A 22716-nucleotide genomic window follows, 5' to 3' on the forward strand; every position below is an offset into this window, starting at 1 on the left:
TTTGTTAGAGGGCTCTAATTTATCGTTTTTAATCATTTTATAACTCAAAACTGCCAAAAAATTGAAACTGAAAAAAAAAATTTTCTTTGACATAGTTTTGATTTGAAAACTAAATCAAGAGAAAAACTGTGTCAAAAACTGTGTCAAAACTGTGTCAAAGCTATTTTTGCCAAATCTTGCTCCAAATGGATAAAAATTTGTTAGAGGGCTCTAATTTATCGTTTTTAATCATTTTATAACTCAAAACTGCCAAAAAATTGAAACTGAAAAAAAAAATTTTTTCTTTGACATAGTTTTGATTTGAAAACTAAATCAAGAGAAAAACTGTGTCAAAAACTATGTCAAAAACTGTGTCAAAGCTATTTTGTCAAATCTTGCTCCAAATGGATTGAAATTTGTCAGAGGGCTCTAATTTATCAATCATTTTATAACTCAAAACTTTGCTCCAAATGGGATAAAAATTTGTCAGAGGGCTCTAATTTATCGTTTTTAATCATTTTATAACTCAAAACTGCCAAAAAATTGAAACTGAAAAAAAAAATTTTTCTTTGACATAGTTTTGATTTGAAAACTAAATCAAGAGAAAAACTGTGTCAAAAACTGTGTCAAAACTGTGTCAAAGCCATTTTTGCCAAATCTTGCTCCAAATGGATAAAAATTTGTTAGAGGGCTCTAATTTATCGTTTTTAATCATTTTATAACTCAAAACTGCCAAAAAATTGAAACTGAAAAAAAAATTTTTTCTTTGACATAGTTTTGATTTGAAAACTAAATCAAGAAAAAACTGTGTCAAAAACTGTGTCAAAGCCATTTTTGACAAATCTTGCTCCAAATGGATAAAAATTTGTTAGAGGGCTCTAATTTATCGTTTTTAATCATTTTATAACTCAAAACTGCCAAAAAATTGAAACTGAAAAAAAAAATTTTTCTTTGACATAGTTTTGATTTGAAAACTAAATCAAGAGAAAAACTGTGTCAAAAACTGTGTCAAAGCCATTTTTGCCAAATCTTGCTCCAAATGGATAAAAATTTGTTAGAGGGCTCTAATTTATCGTTTTTAATCATTTTATAACTCAAAACTGCCAAAAAATTGAAACTGAAAAAAAAAATTTTCTTTGACATAGTTTTGATTTGAAAACTAAATCAAGAGAAAAACTGTGTCAAAAACTGTGTCAAAACTGTGTCAAAGCTATTTTTGCCAAATCTTGCTCCAAATGGATAAAAATTTGTTAGAGGGCTCTAATTTATCGTTTTTAATCATTTTATAACTCAAAACTGCCAAAAAATTGAAACTGAAAAAAAATTTTTTCTTTGACACAGTTTTGATTTGAAAACTAAATCAAGAGAAAAACTGTGTCAAAAACTGTGTCAAAACTGTGTCAAAGCCATTTTTGCCAAATCTTGCTCCAAATGGATAAAAATTTGTTAGAGGGCTCTAATTTATCGTTTTTAATCATTTTATAACTCAAAACTGCCAAAAAATTGAAACTGAAAAAAAAATTTTTCTTTGACATAGTTTTGATTTGAAAACTAAATCAAGAGCAAAAAAACTGTGTCAAAAACTGTGTCAAAGCCATTTTTGCCAAATCTTGCTCCAAATGGATAAAAATTTGTTAGAGGGCTCTAATTTATCGTTTTTAATCATTTTATAACTCAAAACTGCCAAAAAATTGAAACTGAAAAAAAAAATTTTCTTTGACATAGTTTTGATTTGAAAACTAAATCAAGAGAAAAACTGTGTCAAAAACTGTGTCAAAGCCATTTTTGCCAAATCTTGCTCCAAATGGATAAAAATTTGTTAGAGGGCTCTAATTTATCGTTTTTAATCATTTTATAACTCAAAACTGCCAAAAAATTGAAACTGAAAAAAAAATTTTTCTTTGACATAGTTTTGATTTGAAAACTAAATCAAGAGAAAAACTGTGTCAAAAACTGTGTCAAAACTGTGTCAAAGCCATTTTTGCCAAATCTTGCTCCAAATGGATAAAAATTTGTTAGAGGGCTCTAATTTATCGTTTTTAATCATTTTATAACTCAAAACTGCCAAAAAATTGAAACTGAAAAAAAAATTTTTCTTTGACATAGTTTTGATTTGAAAACTAAATCAAGAGAAAAACTGTGTCAAAAACTGTGTCAAAACTGTGTCAAAGCCATTTTTGCCAAATCTTGCTCCAAATGGATAAAAATTTGTTAGAGGGCTCTAATTTATCGTTTTTAATCATTTTATAACTCAAAACTGCCAAAAAATTGAAACTGAAAAAAAAATTTTTCTTTGACATAGTTTTGATTTGAAAACTAAATCAAGAGAAAAACTAAATCAAAAACTGTGTCAAAGCCATTTTGAAAACTTTTTTAGATTAGATTATTTTTTTAGAAAAAAATTTAGTTCAATAATAGTTTTTGGAAAGGAAAAATTAAGTCAAAATGCTAATTTTATAACAATATCATAGAAAATAACTCAAAATTAAACAATTTTATTACTTTTTCATACTAAATAGTACTAAAAACGAAAATCTATATAAAATTTCTATATCCCCATTCCCCATGGATTTTTTTTCAAGCATGTAACGCGAAATAGAAAACGGTTTTGGAACACCCTAAATTTATCTAAAAATTACTTTTAAAACAATATTAAAAATTTTTGAAAAAAAAATTAACAAAATGGATTTTCAAAAAAAAAAAAATAAATTAAGGCAAGAAATTTTTTTAATTTTCGATTCTTATAATTATGTAATTTAAAACATTTAATTAATTTTGATTTTTTTTTTTTAGTTTTTAGTTTTTTTTAAATTAAAAAATTGATAGAAAAATTCAAATAAATAATTCGTCAATTAAAAATAAAAATAATAATTCTCAAAAAGTATAGGAAAAATCCCAAAGAAGAAATTTATCCTTCGCATTCAAAAAAATAAAAAAATAAAAAAAAATTAAAACATAAAAAAACTGAAAGATTAAAAAAATCAAATTTTAATAAAATATTAAAGTTTTTTTGAAATTTTTTTTAAAAAATCAAACTTATTTAAATTCGGTAAAGAAAAAAAAATATAATTTCATAGAACATAGAAAAATTATATAAATTTTTCTTTACCTCATCTCGTGGAAATAGAGAATTCTCGAAAAAAATTTTTTTTAAAAATATTTTATCGACTTTCAGACAAATAACAAAAAGTTTCAAATAATTTTTCTGCTTTTATTTGGAATTTATTTTTTCGCTATTACATTTTTTATGATAGAACAGAGGTTATTTTTGACTGAATTCTTTACTCGAAAACTGTTTTCAATCCTAATTGTGGTTTATCGTAGCCAATTTCCTCGACAGTCAACACACCGAGTTCATCCAAGGTTGGTCGGATCTCTTGCAAAATGTACTTGTAGACATTTTCATGACCGCCGCATTTGTCCTTAACGCCTTCCATCCATCTGGTAGCCAATGCATAGTCATTGTTGCGACGACAAGCTCTCAATGCGGCACAAATGATTTTGGGTTCAGGTACAAGATCCATGCCGAGCAAATCGTTCATGGCTTGACGGATTGCCCATCCATCGATATCGGGGCGATTGAAGTAGGCTTCGTAGCGGGCATCAAAAGCCTCATCTGACTCAACGGGTCCATGGCTGTAACGAACTGATCCGATGGCAGCCAAACGGGTTGCCGACAAGTTCATGGATCCACGAACGACGTTCATCAAACGACCTGAGACGGTGCGCAACATTTTTTCGCTTCTGATTTTACGTCTAAAAGAAACGAGAATCGATTAAATTTTGTGTGTTTGCGTGTCGGACGCAGCGAAAGAGTGAAATGCAAACAAAATTGATGGAAATAAGTGAAAAAGACGAAAGAAAAATGATTAAGTAATCACCTTTTTTACTCACGACAAGAAAAATTGTGGAAAACAGTTTCGTTCGACGACAAATATTTTGACGAGGCAACTCAATGACGTTTCAGACTCACCTCCAGATCATGCATTGCTCATGCATTACAAAGTTCGTTCGATATCGGGATTTCATGTGGATTTCATCGTGAGTTTCAGACCGTCTTCGACTGAATTGACTGAAAAAACCATTGAATCCGGAACAAAAAGTCGAATTTATCTGTAATATCTCCCAATTTAATCAATCAAATCTATCAAAAGATGACCTCAGACCAAGTGTAAGTACAAAAAAGGCAAAATTCGCTCGCCAATTTCCCGAAAAGTCTCCGAAAATCGCAAAAAATCGGGGCGTTTGACAGACATGTGAAAAATTTGACGCCGATTGGCGATTTTCTTGTGTCCCGACGAAACGATTCTAGATTTTTCGAGAAATTTTCGTGTGATGACCTTTCGTTGCGTCGTGCATTGCCGTGCAAAAGGCGACATTTAAAGCATTTTTCATTGAATTCTTTTGTTTTTGACAAAAATTAACCTAAAAATAATACTTGCAGTGTTCATCCACAAATCCTCTGGGCACAAGACAAGAAACAGCTATTCTTGACAGTGAGCGTCGAGTGCAAAGATCCCGAGATCAAATGGACAGACCAATCGTTGTACTTCAAGGGCGTCGGATCGCCGGAGAACAAAACGTACGAAGTCACCATCAACTTTCTACACAAAGTGCTGCCCGACAAGGCGGTGAGTAAGAACATTACGCGATGCATTGAATTCACGGTGCCGAAGGCCGACGAAACGCTCGGCTTTTGGTCGAAACTGACAACGGACAAGGGCAAGCTCGCCTGGCTCAAAGTAGACTTTAACAAATGGAAGGATGAGGATGACGAGGGCGACGACGAAGAGATGGGCGGCAATTTTGGCGATTTCGGCAACATGGATGACATGTTGAAGAACTTGGCGCCTCCAAAGATGGGAGCTGGCGGCGACGATAAGCCCGCATTCGACGACTCTGACGACGAAGAGGACTCGGATCAGGATATTCCGCCAGTAGAGTAAGGTGCTTCGTAAATTTAGAGAAGAAAAAAAGTGTAGCCAAGCTCATTTTACAACAACAACCACAAAGAAAGAACAATCGCGTTGTTAACTCCGATTTAAATTTAAAGATTAATTAAAAATACACCAAAATCCCGATTCATTCGTAAATTATCTAGAAATAATATTGAAATAAACTTTCAGCTGTATCACCCTCTCATGTAATCATAAAAAATAATACTTTTTTTTCGCACATTTGTTGGTGACAAGAACAACTTTTTTTTATTTGGTACTCTAGTCTTAAGTATTCAAGCAAAATCATTTCTTCACACATTGAGTTTGAAAGGTGTTTTTTTCGTACTGCATACCATGTAGATTTAATAAAGTAAACAAAAAAAAAATAAAATTAATCAGTTAGATGGTTTCATTTTTTAGACTTTTTATTGAAATTTTTTTATAGAACTCGAAATTTCTTAACCTTTGTTTTCCTCCTTGAGCCGTCAAAAACTTTAGGACTCTAGCTGAATAAAATGAACAATATTCACCTTTGGAATATCGAAAGAAGGCCTCGGGATCTAAATTTTATGGAAACTCCGAAGATATGAACACGAAAAGTCCCCATTGAGGCGAAGGAAATTGATAAAATATCGAATAAACTAATGGCAAATTCGAGAGATTGCAAATATTCGACCTTTTCCAAACTCGAGATTCGGGATTGAAGCTCGGTAATTTTCTTAAAGCTCGAATTTCGATTATGAACCTTTAATGAATTATGTTGTAAAAATTAATTTGTTTTTGCAAGTTGAGTGTTTGAAAAATTTGTAAGCTGACAACTAAATTCAATGAAAATTTAATTAAATTTAGTAAAAAAAAACTTCTTTTATCTTTCTTATATTTTTATCGAATTATTCCAAATTATTTTTTTTAATTTATCTCTAAACTCTGAATTGACTCTCAAAAAAAATAAATATCAATCGCATTTTTACTAATTGGTTTACTTAAGTTTTGAGTCAACATTTTCTCAAAAAACCTTAATTGAATATTCTTTCTTTCGACTTTCTTTAAAAAAACAGAAGTTTGCCCCAAAACTATGCAATTAACGAAATTTTCAAAATAAATCAAATAAAACTCTCATGATGTATGCAATGAATCTTACATAAAATTTTCTTAGTTTTGCACGAATTTTTCCAAAAATCATCCTGAAGGTTAAATTTTTCTTTAAAATAACTTAGCCTGACATGTTAAAAAAAAGTTCCAAAAAAACTCGTCAAGTAGAATTTAATTTCATGTTACAAAATTCGAATGAATTTTGAGTTTTCATTGTAAAAGAGAAATAATTTAGGCCGCTCCAAACAAATCTCAAAATTTTTGAAATAAAAATAGGGGGGGCAAAAAAAATTTGAAATACTTTTTTCCATACAAAATATCAAATTTTTTAAAAATTTTTGATCTTTAATTAATATTTTTGTTGTTTTGAGTTTTTTACATTGATATTTGTGTATTAAAAATTGATTTAAAAACATTTTAATTAAAATTGAAAAAAATGTATATCACAAAAATACTAATTGTCAAAATTTTTTTTGAAAAAAATTAAATAATTTTCTTGAAAATTTTTTTTTAAATAAAATTTTATGTCAAAATACGATTTTGAATACAAAAATTACTAAAAATTGAAAAATTTTTCTTAAAAATTTGTTGAAAAATTATGAAAATACACTAAAAATCGGTAATTTTTGATGAAATTTTTAACTTTTTTTTTGTATTTTGCCCCATTGGATTTTCAAATATAAAATGGGGCATCGGACAAAACTATTGATTTTCATTTGGAGCGGCCTTAATAATAAAAATAATTTTAAATACCTAATTCTAACAAAAATAATCAAAAATATCTTAATTTATCATTTTATCAATTTATCAAAAAAAATCGAAACTCCATGACTCAAAGCTCGAACCCCGAGCATTCAAAACATTCCGTGAATTTGCAATCTCTTCAAAAACCAACTGTCAACAGAAATTGAGAAAATTTGGAACTCCGTAAGTCTCGTCGAAAAACCCCCTGAAAACTGCGAAAATTGCATGAAAAACCACAATTACCGGATAAACGGATGCGACAACTCATAAACTAACGTAAGTACTTGCCAAAATGCACTTTGTGCCTTAAGTAATTAGCGAAATACGCAATTTGTGGGACGACAAGAAAAAAAGTGTAACACCACATACAGAGCGAGAGAGCGAAAAAATCGTTACAGAAAGCGAAAAAAAGTCAAATGAAGCGGCATATGACTCAGAATTGTGTTAATTATGAAGTTTCGCGGGCGGAAATTCAGGTGATAAGACGCCAATCGGACAATTAAGCGCGGAAATGACACAAAATCGCGAAATAGACAAAGAAAGCAAGTGACAAAGAAAGCAAGGAACGCAAAAAAAAAAGATGAAGGGAAATTCTCATGCACCGGGACCGAAATAACTTCACAACGCAGAGTTCATTGTGCAGCACTTTAACTTTTTTTTCTTTTTCGTGTTTGTCGTGACAAAAATTTCTAAAGTTGGCGGAATGACTCAGGTTTCAGAGTTATTTAGAGAGACGAAGCTCTTTTCATATACATATGCATGGATTTTATGGGAAAAAATTCGTTACGATATTGTGTGTGACGTACACTCGGCATACAGAATTGCGAACGACGACGACGAAAGAAGTTGATGTTATTTGGAACTGCGCGATGAGAACATAACAGTGATCAGTATTGTGTTGCCGTTCGTCTTGAACGGAGTTGTTTTTGTTGTGTTTTGTCGCTTTTTATTGTACTTTTGCTTTTGTTGCCGAGTTCTTGACACTGCAAAAGATTAATCTTCCAAGTAAATGAAGGGCAGGATATTGATCCAAGGACTTTGCAGGTGACCTGAAATTGCCAAAAGTGATTAAATTTTATCTTTATGGAAGGAAATTAAGTCATAAAAAGACTTTTTTAAGCTTTTGAGGAAAATTTTTTATGAATTTCAGACGAAAATTTTATTTGTTGACAAATTTTCGTTCAAACTTCGATATATGAAGTGCTTAAAAAACTAAATTTGAGTGATTTTTAGTGAAATTTTTATCATTTGACGACACTGTTCTTAAACATTCAATAAATTTTAGCCTTTTTTTTATCGAAAATTTAATCATTAAATGATTTTTGTGTCAAAAACAAGTGATTTCAAGCCTCTATGCGACAATTTTAGTTCATTTGAAGTCTCAAGAGACCAATTTAAGGAAGTTTAAGAGTTCAGTGTAACATAATTTAGTGATTTTAACACTTTTTTAACGAAAATTTACTCTTCCAAAGAGAAAAGTGCTTTAAAATTTTTAAAATTTAAATTTTTGTGAACTAAATTTATTTATTTCATATCAAAATTTAGTGATTTAAAGACTCTGGATGACAAAAAATTTCATTAAGACAAAAATTAATTAAGTAAAAGGGAAAATAATTTGACCTTGGATGAAATTCCTTAACAATTCCCATCAAATTATGCAAAAACTAACTTCCTGATTAACACTTCTTAATGGTTATTGCCCTGCCCCATCGCTAACGACTTCCTTTTTGACCCAGAAATTAGGAATTCACGAAGGGACGACAATGACGAGGCGCACATTGCATGTGTCAAGGCATAATAATTAACTATTTTTGGTCGTTGTCACGGAAAATCGATAATAATCAAACAAAAAAATGTTTTCCTTTCTATTTCCAGCGAGTAGCAAGTAGCAGCGACCACAACGATAAACAAAACAAACACAATTCAAGTACACAACCATCGGGAGTTTTTTAAACAACAAGAAAAAAAATCGATAAGTAACTCATTCGTCGTGCAGTTGTTTGAATGTTTAGACCTAAAAATAACGAGTGACAGTAATTTTTGAACTAAAAAAAAATAAAGTGATAAAAAATGGAAGAAGATACGGAATACAAGAAATTGCCTGTTGATGAGCGATGCGTACACAAATTATGGAAGGCTCGCGTCGATGGATACGAAGAGGCAGCAAAACTTTTCCGCACAATTGACGACGAAAAGGCGCCCGAATGGAACAAATATCTCGGTTTGGTGAAGAAATTCGTCGTCGACACAAATGTCATGGCACAGGAAAAGGGTCTCGAAGCCACATTAATTTTCGTTGAAAATTGCGGAAACGCGGGAAAAACAGTTGGAGAAGTAAGTTTTCATTAAAAATTATTTTTAAAAATTCAAAAATTAAAAAAAAAATTTTTTTCAGGTAATTTCTGGGATAATTTTAAAATGCATGGGCTCTCCAAAAGCCAAAACAAAGGACTTGGCAGTCCAAATTACCCTCATGTACATCGAGATCGAGCGACACGAAACAGTTCTCGAAGAACTTCTCAAGGGCACAGACCAGAAAAACCCGAAAATTGTCGCAACTTGCATCTCGACAATGACAACGGCGCTCCGTGAGTTCGGAACAAAAGTCGTAAATGTCAAGCCGATTGTCAAGAAACTCCAAACACTTCTTTCGGATCGCGACAAAACCGTACGTGACGAAGCCAAGAGTCTCACAATTGAAATGTATCGCTGGATTGGCCCGGCATTCAAGACACAAATTGCCTCCTTGCCTCAAGTGATGTTAACCGAGCTCGAAGGTGAATTTGAAAAGGTTAAAAATGAAAAAGCCGTCCCCACGCGTTATTTGCGATCGCAACAAGAAAAACAGGCGGCAATTGCAGCACAAGCTGAAAATGACGGCGATGGTGATGGCGAAGGAGGCGCTGATGAAGCTGACGACGCTGAAGAAATTGATCCAATGGATTTAATTGATCCCGTCGACATTTTATCCAAACTCCCAAAAGACTTTTACGAGAAACTCGAGGCCAAAAAGTGGCAAGAACGCAAAGAATCGCTCGAAGCACTCGAACCGTTAGTGGCAAATCCGAAGCTACAAGCGGGGGATTATGGCGATTTAGTGCGCGCCCTCAAAAAAGTCATCACAAAAGACACAAATGTCGTTTTGGTAGCGATGGCGGGCAAATGTCTCGCATCTCTCGCCAAAGGACTTGCCAAGAAATTCCAACCGTACGGCGTTTCGTGCGTGCAAGGCATCCTCGAGAAGTTTAAGGAGAAAAAACCGAATGTCGTTGCCGCTTTGCGAGAAGCCATTGACGCCATTTATCCCTCAATTTCGCTCGAAGTGATACAAGAAGACCTCATTGAAGCGCTCAACAACAAAAATCCGGCGGTAAAATCGGAAACAGCTTCTTTCATTGCACGAAGTTTGACAAAAACGCAACCCTCGGTCTTGAGCAAGAAACTTTTAAAAGCTCTCGTGACGGCTTTATTGAAAACTTTGAACGAAAGTGACCCCGTGGTACGTGATTCAGCTGCCGATGCTCTCGGAACTTTCTGTAAATTGTGCGGTGACAAGGCAATCGCGCCATATTTGACCGAAGTTGACGCCCTTAAACAAGCAAAAATCAAGGAATTCACTGAAAAAGCTGTCATTACGGTAAAAATTGTTGGAGCAAAGAAGGAGAGACCCGCAACTGGTAAGTGAATTGAACTTTTTCTACGATAATTCGTAACAAATTGTAAACAAAACGAGTTTGTAACGCACAGTAATTTTTTTTTTGTGGGGGAGTCGGAATTACAATTAAACCGGCTGACGAATGAATTAATTCAATTTTGACGTATTCAATACCTCCAATAAAATTGAATTGAGACACACAAAAGTGAAACACATGATAAACAAGAGAGAAACAAATGTGGGCAAAAATAAACTTGCTCTACATAAAATATTAAAATATAGTATTGATCGTCCGAAAAAATGCGTTCAATGACCATAAATGGACCAAAAATGTCGTTTCCACGCTAATTTTTAGATATAATTTAACGGTAGCTCAGAGGCGGAACGATATTGGGCATGAAAAATTGTTTTAAAAAATTCTAAAAAAAAAATCAAGCTAAAATTTTTCATTTTTAGGATCAAAATTTTTATTTTAAACCATCAAAAAATAAAAAAATATATATTTTTCACGATTTTTTTTTTAAATTTATAAAAAAAAATCTATTATTTTAATTTGAAAAAAATTGAAATTAAAGTCATAAGAAAAATTAATTAAAAATTTAAAAAATTGTAAAAAATTTTTTTTAAAAATTTTTATTTTTTTAAATTTTTTTATTATTTAAAATCTTATTTTTTTTTTTTTTGAAAAAAAATTGAATTTTTTTTTAATTTTTATTTTTTTTTATTTTAATTCAAATTAAAAAAATTTAAATTAAATTTTTATTTTTTTTTATTATTTTAATATTTTTCATGTTTGAAATTGTATAAAAATAATAAATTTATGACAAGAAATTTTAAAATGTGTCAAAAGTTTTAAAATTTTTCAAATGTCAATTAAAAAACCGCCAAAAATTATCCAAAAAATTGCTTTTTGACTTGTTAAAAGTTCAAAAATTTGTCAAAAAAAATTATTGAAAAATTTTAAGAATATCATTTAAAGTTGAAATTTATTAAAAATCAAAATATTTTGTAAATCTCTATGAAAAAAAAATATCGACAAAAATCTAGAAAAAATTAAATTAATCGATAATCAAATTGACAATAAATTCATAATTGATACAAAAATTCATTAAAAATTTAACGGATACGCCTCTGTCGTTATTGATCGACATTGAAGAGAGTTTAAAATGATAAAAAAATTAATAAATAAATGAGCTTGCGAGAAGACAAGAGAAGAGGTGTGTCGATAAAAATTTGTCACGAATGCCAAATATGGCAATTTATTTTCAAAATAAACAAATTTTTCAGCAAATTAATTGGTTTCAAGTTGCGAACAGCGCGCGTTGCATGACGAGATAAATATCAAATTAATTGCGTTTCTCCATTCAATTCAAATGATATTTTTTTTTCTTGCACTAATTAATCTTATTAGTAGCGATCGTTTCAAAGATGCATTGTTTTTTTTTATTTTTTTGGTTCAATCTCTCTTTAACCTCTATTAAATTTTCAAACTCTTCCATTGTTGTGCGATACAGACCGTTTTCGAATTAATTTTCTGCTTCATTAATTTTTGTGAACTTCAAATGAACTTTTAAAAAATTCTGTTTAATGATCCCTAACATTTTTTTTAAATTTTTTTTTAGCTCCTGCAAAGCCTCCTGCTGCTCCGAAAGGCGGAAGTACCGAACCAAAACCCGTAACTCGACCTCAAACGTCAGCTGTAGCGAAGAAACCTGCAGCGGGCATCAAAAAATCCGCGTCAAGTAACAATAATGCCGCAAAAACATCCGCTGGAGGTGCCAAAGCTGCATTACCGACGGAACGGGACATGACTCCAGAAGAAGTTGATGAGAAAGCTTCGGAAATTTTGCCGCCTGATGTGTGTTCGGGACTTGTAGATTCCAATTGGAAGACACGTTTGAGTGCTGTGGAGTCATTCCAACAAGCAATTACTGAAATTGAAGCAGGTCAAGGTGTTTCACAGACCTTAATTCGTACAATGGCAAAGAAACCCGGATTGAAAGACAATAATTTCCAAGTTTTGAAAATTCGTTTGATGATCATCCAACAAATTTCGGAGAAATTCGGGATCACAACGACCTCCGCTGAGTACATCATCAACGATATTGCCGAAAAATTGGGCGATCCGAAAAATAGTGCAGCAGCAGCGTTAGCATTACAAGCCATTGTCGACGGAATCAAACTCGAATGGGTCGTTTCTCGTGTCATGTCGTTCGCTTTCGAGCAAAAATCCCCAAAAGTCCAGCAAGAAATCCTAAATTGGGTGAATCAATCGATCAAAGACTACGGTTTCCAAGTGAATGCGAAGCAATTATTAGATGACGTTCGCAAAGCTGTTCAAAGTGTGAATCCAGCTGTGAGATCGGCAGGCATTGGATTAGTTGGAACGATGTATTTGTACATGGGAAATACACTTACGATGTTTTTCGACTCCGAAAAACCCGCATTGAAGCAACAAATAATGCAAGAATTCGAAAAGTATGCGGGACAAAAGGCTCCTGCTCCATCACGAGGCGTCTCGAAGAGCAGTAGCAAAGCATCTTTCGGAAATGACGACGATGGCGCTGCTGAAGACGAAGCTGCTGACGAACCAGAACCCGTAAATATTGGCGACATCATTCCACGCGTCGATATTTCCGGTCAAATAACGGAAGCACTCTTGAACGAGATCTCCGACAAGAATTGGAAGACCCGTAACGAAGGCTTGGACAAAGTTAAGTCGATTATTAGTGACGCAAAGTTGATAAAATCGAATCTCGGTGACTTACCGCAAGCATTAGCGCAACGCCTGATGGACTCAAATGCGAAAATCGCCCAAACTGCATTGGAAATTGGACAACAAATTGCCACAGCGATGGGTCCTGCATGCAAAATTCACGTTACGACACTGTTTCCGGGATTTTTCAAGTCTTTGGGAGACAGCAAGGCGTATATTCGTACGGCGGGCATCACGTGCATCAATACTTGGTGCGATCAATGCGGCTACAAGGAAGTTTTTAGCGGCGAAATGATCGCAGATGCCCTCAAAACGGGAAGTCCCGCATTAAAAACCGAATTATGGGGATGGCTTGCGGAAAAATTGCCCAATATCCCGACAAAGACAATTCAAAAGGAAGAATTAATCGCAACTTTGCCGTATTTGTATGCATGTCTCATCGATCGGAGTGCGGATGTGCGACGAAATGCTGGCGAAGCTGTCTTGGGAATTATGATCCATATTGGATATGATGCCATGATGAAGGTGTGCGAAAAGCAAAAACCCGCATCGAAAAAGGATATTCAAGCAGCTCTCGATAAAGCTCGTCCCAATTTGCCCGTCAAACCGTTGCCAAAGGGCAAGCAACAAGCTCCAATTGTCGAAGATGCGCCGAAATCCATCAAAACGGGCGTCGCTCGAGGACAAAAAGTTGTCGTTAGTAAGCCCGGCGCTGCTCCAACACGCGCCAAAAAGGAAGAAGAGGTCGATTTGTCGCCGTTACTCGCAATTAACAACACTAAAAGTCAACGTTTGCTCGACGAGCAAAAGCTAAAAGTGCTGAAATGGTCATTTACGACGCCACGTGAGGAATTTATCGACTTGCTGAAGGATCAAATGACGACAGCGAACGTTAATAAGGGTCTCATGGCAAATATGTTCCACGAGGACTTCCGTTACCACTTGAAAGTGATTGAATCTCTCATCGACGACCTGAACGAAAATATTCGGGGATTGGAATGCAATCTGGATCTCGTGCTGAAATGGATTTCCTTGCGCTTTTACGACACAAATCCGTCGGTACTTCTCAAGGGACTCGAATACCTGAACCAAGCGTTCCAGATTTTGGTCGAAAATGGCTACAACATGACCGAAAACGAGGGAAGTTGCTTCATTCCGCATCTTTTGACGAAAATTGGCGATCCGAAGGACGTTGTTCGTAACGGAGTTCACACTTTATTGCGTGAAATTTGTCTCGTTTATCCACACACGAAAATTTTCTCGTATCTCATGGATGCGTTAAAGTCTAAAAATGCTCGTCAACGCACCGAATGCTTGGATGAGCTTGGATACTTGATCGAACAATACGGAATCACAGTTTGTCAGCCAACGCCGCAGGCAGCTTTGAAGGAAATTGCTAAAAATATCTCGGATCGCGATAATTCCGTGAGAAATGCGGCACTTAATACGGTTGTGCAAGCGTATTTCCTTGCGGGCGACAAAATTTACAAGATGATCGGACAAATTTCGGAAAAAGATGCTTCGATGTTGGAAGAACGGATCAAGAGAACAAAGAGACCCGTGAAAAAAGTCGAACCGCCGCCACAACCGAAGGCGATAGCTGTTGCTGTGCCGCAGCAGGAGCCCGAGGAGGAAATGGATGACATGCCAGCTGACGATGAATTGCCGTCGGAAAGTGATTTGCCGCCAACGAACACGAGGTGAGTTTATTTTTTAAATTTTTTTTTAATTTTTCATGCAAAAATTTTCGATTTGAAACACGAAAAAGCGAAAATATTGGTTCCGAGCTCATTTCGCCGTCACAAATTAAACCAGAGCCGGAATTTACGATAAAACAAGAGCCGAACAGCTTCGAAGAGAAACCCACGATGATGAATTCTCCGTTGAGACCACGTCTGAGACCAACACTTGAACGTCAAACGTAACGTATTTGCAAAATTTTCTTCGATTTGTGGGTTTTATGGGAATTTACGAAAAAATATTTTTTGTGGAAATGGATTTTGTCTCGTTCATGTGTCGTCTTTATCGAATTTTTCTTTAAAAAAAATTCTAATTTTATTTTTTTCATGCATTTTTAGAACCTACGAGATTCAACCTGCGCAACCCATGCGTGTTACAGGACCTTTTGGACTCGATCCGACAGTTATCGAAGATATTGAACGCGATTGGGTGAAAAGTCATCAACTGAAGAAGACGGAATTCAAACCAATTGACATGACATTCATGGAAAAACCACTAAAAACGGATGAACGCTATCCCATTAGCAAATTGGAGAAGTTGATGTGCCATTCGTCGCCTCAACGAACGCAAACGGGAGGCGCAGTATATAACATGAGTCCGTTACAGGGAGCGCAAACTACGACAATGAGACATTTGCAGATGCAATCGCCGCATCAGAGTCCAAATGTGTCGCTTGATCGATCAAAGTAAGAAATTTTTAATGAAATTTTAAAAATTTTTTGACTTAAATTTATTTTTTTTTACAGCACAATCACCTTACCGCCCCGTAACGACCCAACAATGACAAAATTGATCAACAATATTGCAAGTTCCGATCCAACGTTGGCTCAAGCAGCGCTTATTGAGATGGGCGATCTGCTGGAGAACAAAGAAAAGTCAATTCTACTGAAGGACTTTGAAGTACAATACATTGACAGTATTCTTTTGCAGTACAAGGTAAGCAAAAAATATAATTTTTCACTAAAAATCGACTTTAAAATGATATTTTTGAACAGCATTTATCGAAAAGACCCGTTGCTGAGGCATTAGCTTTGTATCAACCGTTGCTCCATAGCACGTACGCCTTCTTTTTGGCTCCGAAACTCGGTAAAAACTTGCCCATCAACAGCATCAAGCAAATAATGTCAGTTCTTCTTGGATTAATGGCTGATAACAAACTCGATGGCGTCGATGATCCCCAATATATGAAAGTAATTAACGGAATTTGTCTCAAAGTGCTCGACGCGACGAACTTTACGAACCTTAATTGGTAAAAAAAATTATTTTTCCTCAAAAATTTTTTATTAATCAAAAATTTTCATTTTAGTGCATTGATTCGCTTGCTAAAAGAAACCTGTTCCACGAGTGCCCTGCCAAAGTTCACGGAGCTTTTGATGAAATGCATCTGGCGTAATGTCAAAGTGTTGCCCGAACGCTTGGATGAATTAGATTACGACGCCGTGCTGAGTGAGATTAATGAATTTTTGATATTTTTGCCGAGTACTTGGTGGCAACAACGACCTTCAGATACTCCTTTGAGGTAAAAAATCGAGAAATTTCTGAAAAAATCAGTTTTTAATGAAAAATTTTACTTTTCAGAACAATCCGAACGATCATTCACAACATGACAAAAATCAAAGGAAACGCAATTTTGGTTCATGTTCAAAATATCTCAGCAGCAAGTGAGTTGCATCAATATGTGCTGAAAGTATTGAAGGTAAAAATTCAAAATTTATATAAAATTTACCGATTTTTGAATAAAAAATGTTTTTTTCTTGTAGAAAGAGGCACAAAGCGGTAATTTGACAGATAATACAAACCCAAATCCTGCACGCGAAAAGCGTCTTAGTCGTTCGATTCATGAACAAGTGACAAATATCTTCAAATTAATCTCTGACAAAGAAACTAGTCAAGAGGGACTCAGTCAACTATACGACTTAAAGGTAGTTTTCACTCAAATTATTCTTAAAAAATAAATTTTTAATGAAAATTTGATATTTTTAGACAAAAAATCCCGAAGTAGACATTACGAGCTTACTCAAAGGTGCGAATCCGACGTTCCAGAAGTTCATTACCGATGCACTTGCGGAAATTGAACGCGAACGCACAGGATGTGATAATAAATGTAAGTCCCTTTTATCAAAAATTTTAAGTTTTTATTAATTTTTTTCATTTTTTATGTTTAGCTGGCGGTGATGTAACTCGTCCTGCAGCCCCGGATCAATGGATGGAGCGATTAAATGCGTTAAAGGTATTTTTTCTTCGAAATTCCTTTAAAAAAACCAGATTTTTTAAATTTTATATAATTTTAGCAAAAAGCAAACATGGCATCCAAAGGCCCTTCAGAACAAATGACACATGCAATGGTCGACAACAAGATTGCCGATGAGAATCTCAACATGAATCAATTTCAAAATGCAAAAGCAGCGGCTAATCGGGTAAGAATTTCAATAAATTTTGAATTTTCAATCAAAAATTAATTAAAATTTTAATTTCAAGGCCCATCCAAACGTCTCCGCATCACGACTTAACCTACTACAGGAACAATTGGCCAAACTAAAACAAGGAGGTCCATCGTAAAATGTTCGAATCCAACAGTAAAACTTACAATTAATCGACCAACAAGTGTGTTTGTTCCTGCAAGAAGAAGCCTGAAAGAAAAAAATGTACAACCTAACTAACTTTTTTTTGATGATAATGATGAAAAATTCCCTGAAATTGAAAAACAAAGAAAGAACAAAGCGACAATTGAATTGTTATTTGATTAGTACGTAAGCTATTGTAATGATAATTATATTAATTAAAAATTGAAGGTAATTCACACGACACTCATACACAAAAGAAACCCCCTCATATACCTACTGCTAAATATTCATACTATTTTTAATATCTACCTTTCCAATACCTAAATTAACTTATACAAGAAAAAAAACATAAAAAATATATTGACCAGTGTGATTATTATTCCATTAAAATATATCATGAAATTAAAATAAACATAAAAATATCAAATTATTGTCAAACATCACGTTTTTAATTGTTATATCAAACTTAGTTGTCACTTCTCGTTAAAAGACTAAAAAAAATATGTTCATTTTTAAACTTTTTTAGCAATCTCATTTTGTGTACTGAACTGAAAAATATTAAAAATTGTTAGTAAAATTATTAATTAAATATTAATGTTACACAAAAAACACTTTTAAAGCCATTTTAATTATTTCTTATCTCTTTTTTATAACTTTTTAATTTTTTTATGATTTTAAAAAATATTAATAATAATAAAATTTACTAAAAAAAATATTTATCCAACATTTATGTTTTTTATTTATTTATTTTTCCTTTTTTTATTTTAATTTTTCCCCAAGAATTTCAGAAATATTTTTTAATTTTTTTAATTATTATTTTTTTTAATTTAATAAAACTCCATCCACTTCATATTTTTACATAAATAGGTTTCCGAAGGTGCCAAGGCATAGTTTTTCTACATTTTTCTGTTATTATTAATTTTCTATTTTAAAAATAGGAATTTCATTCACCTTTGTAGGCCTTTTGTATCAGCTCAGTTAAATAAAAATATATACAATAATAGAAAATAGTAAAAAAAAATCATCGCTTCTCATCAACGATCATCAATATTGCACGTTTGTGTTAAAAAAATACTTGATAAAAAAATATTATTAATAAAAAAAATAAATATTGAATAAGACATGTGTATATTATCATATTTTAGTATAATAAACCTATATATTCAATAAAATAAAAAATCCTTTTCAATTATCAGTCGTTAATTTTTGCTCATTTCGTTCACTTTTAAAATGTCATTCAAGATTTTTTTTCACAGTCAAACGTCTTTCATACAGGAGTCCAAGCATCGAAGAATGAGCATCAAACTGACAAATTCTATCTAAAAAGGATTTTGTGACGTCATTTGTACGGAAGTGAAGAAAAGTTTGGGTTTAGCGAAATATGAGAATTAATTTTTTGTTAAAAAATTTGTCTGTTTTATATCGAAATTTAGAAAAAAATTATCTTTTTAAGTCTACTTTTCAAATTTGGCTCGTCTTAAAATTAAATTTAAAAAAAATATTTAATTTTTGAAACAAAAAAAATATCGTCAGTCATTTAAATTTTGCTTTTACATCAATGCATAACCAAATTAACCTCCGCACCATTTCAAGTCGATTTCAAGTTACCGATAGATCTCTCCTTGGAGTCCATCCCTGAAACATAATATTTCATGTTTCCGATAGGCCCTAACGAGCCTATCCATGAATTATTTCAGACTATCTATGTGTACTCCGCTAAATTAAGTTAGCATTTACTACCGGCCGAATAGTTAATGAAAAGCATCAGACTGACATGGAATGCAAAATGGTTAGTACTCCTATATATACTGAACGTTGCGAATTCTCGTTTTAGCGAGATATAAGAAAAGTTTTAAACGTAACTGATTTTTTAAAGTTTTACTACAATTTTTTAGATGAAATTCAGAGAAATTAGATGTTTTAGTTTCGTAAAAAGTAGATTTTATTTTTATAAATTGAAAAAAAAATTAAAAGAGCGAAAAAATCAACAATCAGTCATTGACTTTGCTTTTTCATTATGAGGAAACACAAGTGTCACGTACTATTCCTAGCATACGTTTGAGCTGATCGAACTCATCGTTTCTTGGAACATTTTGTACAGGTTGTAATGAAAAGCATCAAACTGACTGAATCAAAGCGAATATAATTTTGTTATATACTTTACGTTTAAAATTCTTGATTTAGCGAAATATAAAAGTAAAATTCATTAAATTCGTCTCAAAAATTTAAATATATAAATAAACTTTTTTTTCTCCTCATTTCACAATTTCGTACTCCTCATGACCCTTTTGCAATTTCATACACTTTCAAAACAAAACCATGTCAAAGAAAAAAAAAATTTTCAGTTTCAATATTTTGGCAGTTTTGAGTTATAAAATGATTAAAAATGATAAATTAGAGCCCTCAGACAAATTTTTATCCATTTGGAGCAAGATTTGTCAAAAATTGCTTTGACACAGTTTTTGACATAGTTTTTGACACAGTTTTTGCTCTTGATTTAGTTTTCAAAACAAAACTGTGTCAAAGAAAAAAAATTTTTTTCAGTTTCAATTTTTTTGGCAGTTTTGAGTTATAAAACGATTAAAAATGATAAATTAGAGCCCTCTGACAAGTTTTTATCCATTTGGAGCAAGATTTGACAAAAATGGCTTTGACACAGTTTTTGACATAGTTTTTGACACAGTTTTTGCTCTTGATTTAGTTTTCAAAACAAAACTATGTCAAAGAAAAAAAATTTTTTTCAGTTTCAATTTTTTTGCAGTTTTGAGTTATAAAATGATTAAAAATGATAAATTAGAGCCCTCTGACAAATTTTTATCCATTTGGAGCAAGATTTGTCAAAAATTGCTTTGACACAGTTTTTGACATAGTTTTTGACACAGTTTTTGCTCTTGATTTAGTTTTCAAAACAAAACTATGTCAAAGAAAAAAAATTTTTTCAGTTTCAATTTTTTGGCAGTTTTGAGTTATAAAATGATTGAAAATGATAAATTAGAGTCCTCTGACAAATTTTTATCATTTGGAGCAAGATTTGATTTTGACACAGAAACCGAAAGTTTTTGTAAATATTTAAAAAAAAATTAATCATCAGTCATTAAATTTGCTTTTTCATTAAGACTAACAAAGCCATTACCCACGCATCCTTGCTGGTCCATTCCAAGTCCAGTTTTTGCTCTTGATTTAGTTTTCAAAACAAAACTGTGTCAAAGAAAAAAAATTTTTTCAGTTTCAATATTTTGGCAGTTTTGAGTTGTAAAATGATTAAAAATGATACGAGGTCTATTTTTGCTTATTTAGTATTCGCACACCTTCTTACACACTTGGATCTGACAAATTTTTATTCATTACCATCATCCATGCGTTGCAGGCTCCGATGTTAGTCTTATCTAATTGAATAGTTAATGAAAAGCATCAAACTGACTTAAAAAATTAAGCGAATATAATTTTCTAATATACTTAACATTCGAAATTTTTGTTTTAGTGAAATATAAAAAGGAAAATTTTAAAGTAAAAATTCATTAAATTGATATCTTGGCAATCAAAAAAAAAAAAATTCTGGACACATCGAACCTTGAATTTTGAAAGAATTTTAAAAAATTTGTTTTTAATTAAAATTTAAGATTTTTTTTAAATTCACCAATATTTTAAAAATATTTTTTTATTTTTTTTTCAAAATGTTCCTTTATAAAATTACTTAAAAAAAGTTTTAAAAATATTTTGTTTGTTGTATAAAAATCATTTTTAGGTTAACTCCAATGTTCAGTTTTTCATTAAAACAAAATAAATATGTATAATAAAAATTACCTCTACCATTTTAGAACAAAAAATAATTTTTATAAAATTTTTTTCCGAAACTCTTTTAAATTCTTAAATCTCTTATTTTTAAACAAAAAAAATCAACAGTCAGTCATTCACTTTGCTTTTTCATTAATCTGCTTCATTATTCCAAATTTTCTTATGCATTACAAACTTTTTACAATTTTTCATTTTACTTTTTCCATTTAACATATTCCATATAACATTTTCTTTATTAGTACAATTTTCCATTAATTTCATTACAATTTACCATTTGTACAATTTTTTGTATCGATACATATTTCGCTAGCTCATATCACACTAATCGGCCGAATAGTTAATGAAAAGCATCAAACTGACTTATGAATCAAAGCGAATGTAATTTCCTCATATACGGAGTGTCTGAAATTTTCGTTTTAGTGAAATATGAAGAATATTAAAAAAAATAAATTAAACATTTAATATAAAAATAAAAATTGTAATAAAACAATTAAATTATAAATTTGGTAGTAAAAAAAAGTAAAAAAATAATATTAAAATAAATTATATAAAAAATGTCAGTCATTAATTATGCTCATTCATTAACAGGAAACAGAGTGTCTCACGCGCGCGACGAATCTCCTTTCATACAGTTTTTAGGCTCCAAATGGTATCGATGACCTATCCTTGAACTTTCAAATGTGTATATACTGTATAATGATGAGCAACAAACTGACACTTTCAACACCGAAGTTAATATCATTTTGTACCGAACATTTAAATTTATTGCTTTAATGAAATATGAAACTAAAAAATTTTTTTTAAATTCTGAAAAAAAATCAACTGTCAGTCGTTAAGACGTTCATGTGTTTAGAATTCACACAGAATATTCGGGGAGATCACACAGCAGCCCCATTTTTCTTAACTGACCACACAGTTCAGTTAATATTGTAACAATGAACAATGGACTAACTTGAGCTACGAGGAAATTAAAGTTGGTTATATACGAACAAATGGAAGTTTTTGGTTTAGCGAAATATAAAATTGAAGTTAACCCTTATTCGCCCGATGATTTAGCAAAATTTACTATCGATCAAAAGCAAAACTCAATTTTTGGCATCGAGAGGGAAAGGGTTAATAATGTACAGTTCTAGTTGTTTACTTTCGTTAAATTTGCAAGTCTATTTAATTATAATATTTAATTAAAATATTTTTAAAGAAAAAATAAATTTATTTAAATGACATTTTTATTTTTTTTTAAAGCAAAACATAAATTTTGATTTTTTTTTTATATTTTATTTAATTTTTTAATTATGAGAATAATCATTATTTTTTATTTTTCATAAAATTTTATTCGTTATTTTTTTTTAATTTTTTAAATATTTAAAAAATTATTTTTTTTTCACAAAAAAATATTTAAATTTTTTTTGAATAATTTTGTCATATTTTGAATTTTTTTATTTATTTATTTTTTTTTTATAAAAAAATGCGCCACGCGCTTGTCAGTCGTTAATT

The 22716-nt window shown here is 31.9% G+C and overlaps 3 protein-coding genes across 6 annotated transcripts; 2 read left to right on the plus strand and 1 right to left on the minus strand.

The window, feature by feature from the left end:
• Positions 1 to 3176: 3176 nt before the first annotated feature.
• Positions 3177 to 3959, minus strand: LOC134827262 (cytochrome c oxidase subunit 5A, mitochondrial). Its single transcript, XM_063839845.1, has 2 exons — positions 3861 to 3959; positions 3177 to 3735 (listed from the first exon to the last, which is right to left on the minus strand). Exon 2 carries the CDS (start codon positions 3711 to 3713, stop codon positions 3261 to 3263), a length of 453 nt encoding a protein of 150 aa, XP_063695915.1. The 5' UTR covers positions 3714 to 3735; positions 3861 to 3959; the 3' UTR covers positions 3177 to 3260.
• Positions 3960 to 3999: 40 nt separating this feature from the next.
• On the plus strand, positions 4000 to 5326 carry LOC134827250 (uncharacterized protein CG16817). The gene is made up of 2 exons (XM_063839836.1): positions 4000 to 4150; positions 4424 to 5326. Exons 1-2 carry the CDS (start codon positions 4134 to 4136, stop codon positions 4923 to 4925), a joined length of 519 nt encoding a protein of 172 aa, XP_063695906.1. The 5' UTR covers positions 4000 to 4133; the 3' UTR covers positions 4926 to 5326.
• A 1573-nt stretch (positions 5327 to 6899) lies between these two features.
• LOC134828077 (protein mini spindles) lies at positions 6900 to 18055 on the plus strand. 4 transcript variants are annotated; one of them, XM_063841029.1, is made up of 15 exons: positions 6900 to 7028; positions 8628 to 9086; positions 9148 to 10429; positions 12030 to 14823; positions 14892 to 15044; positions 15202 to 15549; positions 15610 to 15799; positions 15859 to 16112; positions 16170 to 16382; positions 16442 to 16559; positions 16624 to 16785; positions 16847 to 16967; positions 17029 to 17093; positions 17155 to 17280; positions 17342 to 18055. In XM_063841029.1, exons 2-15 carry the CDS (start codon positions 8823 to 8825, stop codon positions 17420 to 17422), a joined length of 6171 nt encoding a protein of 2056 aa, XP_063697099.1. In that variant the 5' UTR covers positions 6900 to 7028; positions 8628 to 8822; the 3' UTR covers positions 17423 to 18055. The 4 variants fall into 4 exon arrangements, with proteins under 4 accessions (XP_063697099.1, XP_063697103.1, XP_063697100.1 ...); XM_063841030.1 differs by having other exon boundaries at positions 6908 to 7028; positions 8635 to 9086; XM_063841031.1 differs by lacking the exon at positions 6900 to 7028 and adding an exon at positions 7570 to 7642 and having other exon boundaries at positions 8635 to 9086.
• Positions 18056 to 22716: the final 4661 nt, after the last annotated feature.

Source organism: Culicoides brevitarsis, chromosome 1, assembly GCF_036172545.1.
Source record: "Culicoides brevitarsis isolate CSIRO-B50_1 chromosome 1, AGI_CSIRO_Cbre_v1, whole genome shotgun sequence".
Lineage (NCBI taxonomy): Eukaryota > Metazoa > Arthropoda > Insecta > Diptera > Ceratopogonidae > Culicoides > Culicoides brevitarsis.

What these genes read in the sequence shown, in the direction of transcription:
- LOC134827262 (XM_063839845.1), bottom strand. Translation starts at nt 3,713, where the DNA reads ATGTTGCGCACCGTCTCAGGTCGTTTGATGAACGTCGTTCGTGGATCC.
- LOC134828077 (XM_063841029.1), top strand. Translation starts at nt 8,823, where the DNA reads ATGGAAGAAGATACGGAATACAAGAAATTGCCTGTTGATGAGCGATGC. An exon ending in GAAGGAGAGACCCGCAACTG is followed by an intron (nt 10,430 to 12,029) that starts GTAAGTGAATTG and finishes ATTTTTTTTTAG; the next exon opens with CTCCTGCAAAGCCTCCTGCT. An exon ending in ATGTGCTGAAAGTATTGAAG is followed by an intron (nt 16,560 to 16,623) that starts GTAAAAATTCAA and finishes TTTTTCTTGTAG; the next exon opens with AAAGAGGCACAAAGCGGTAA.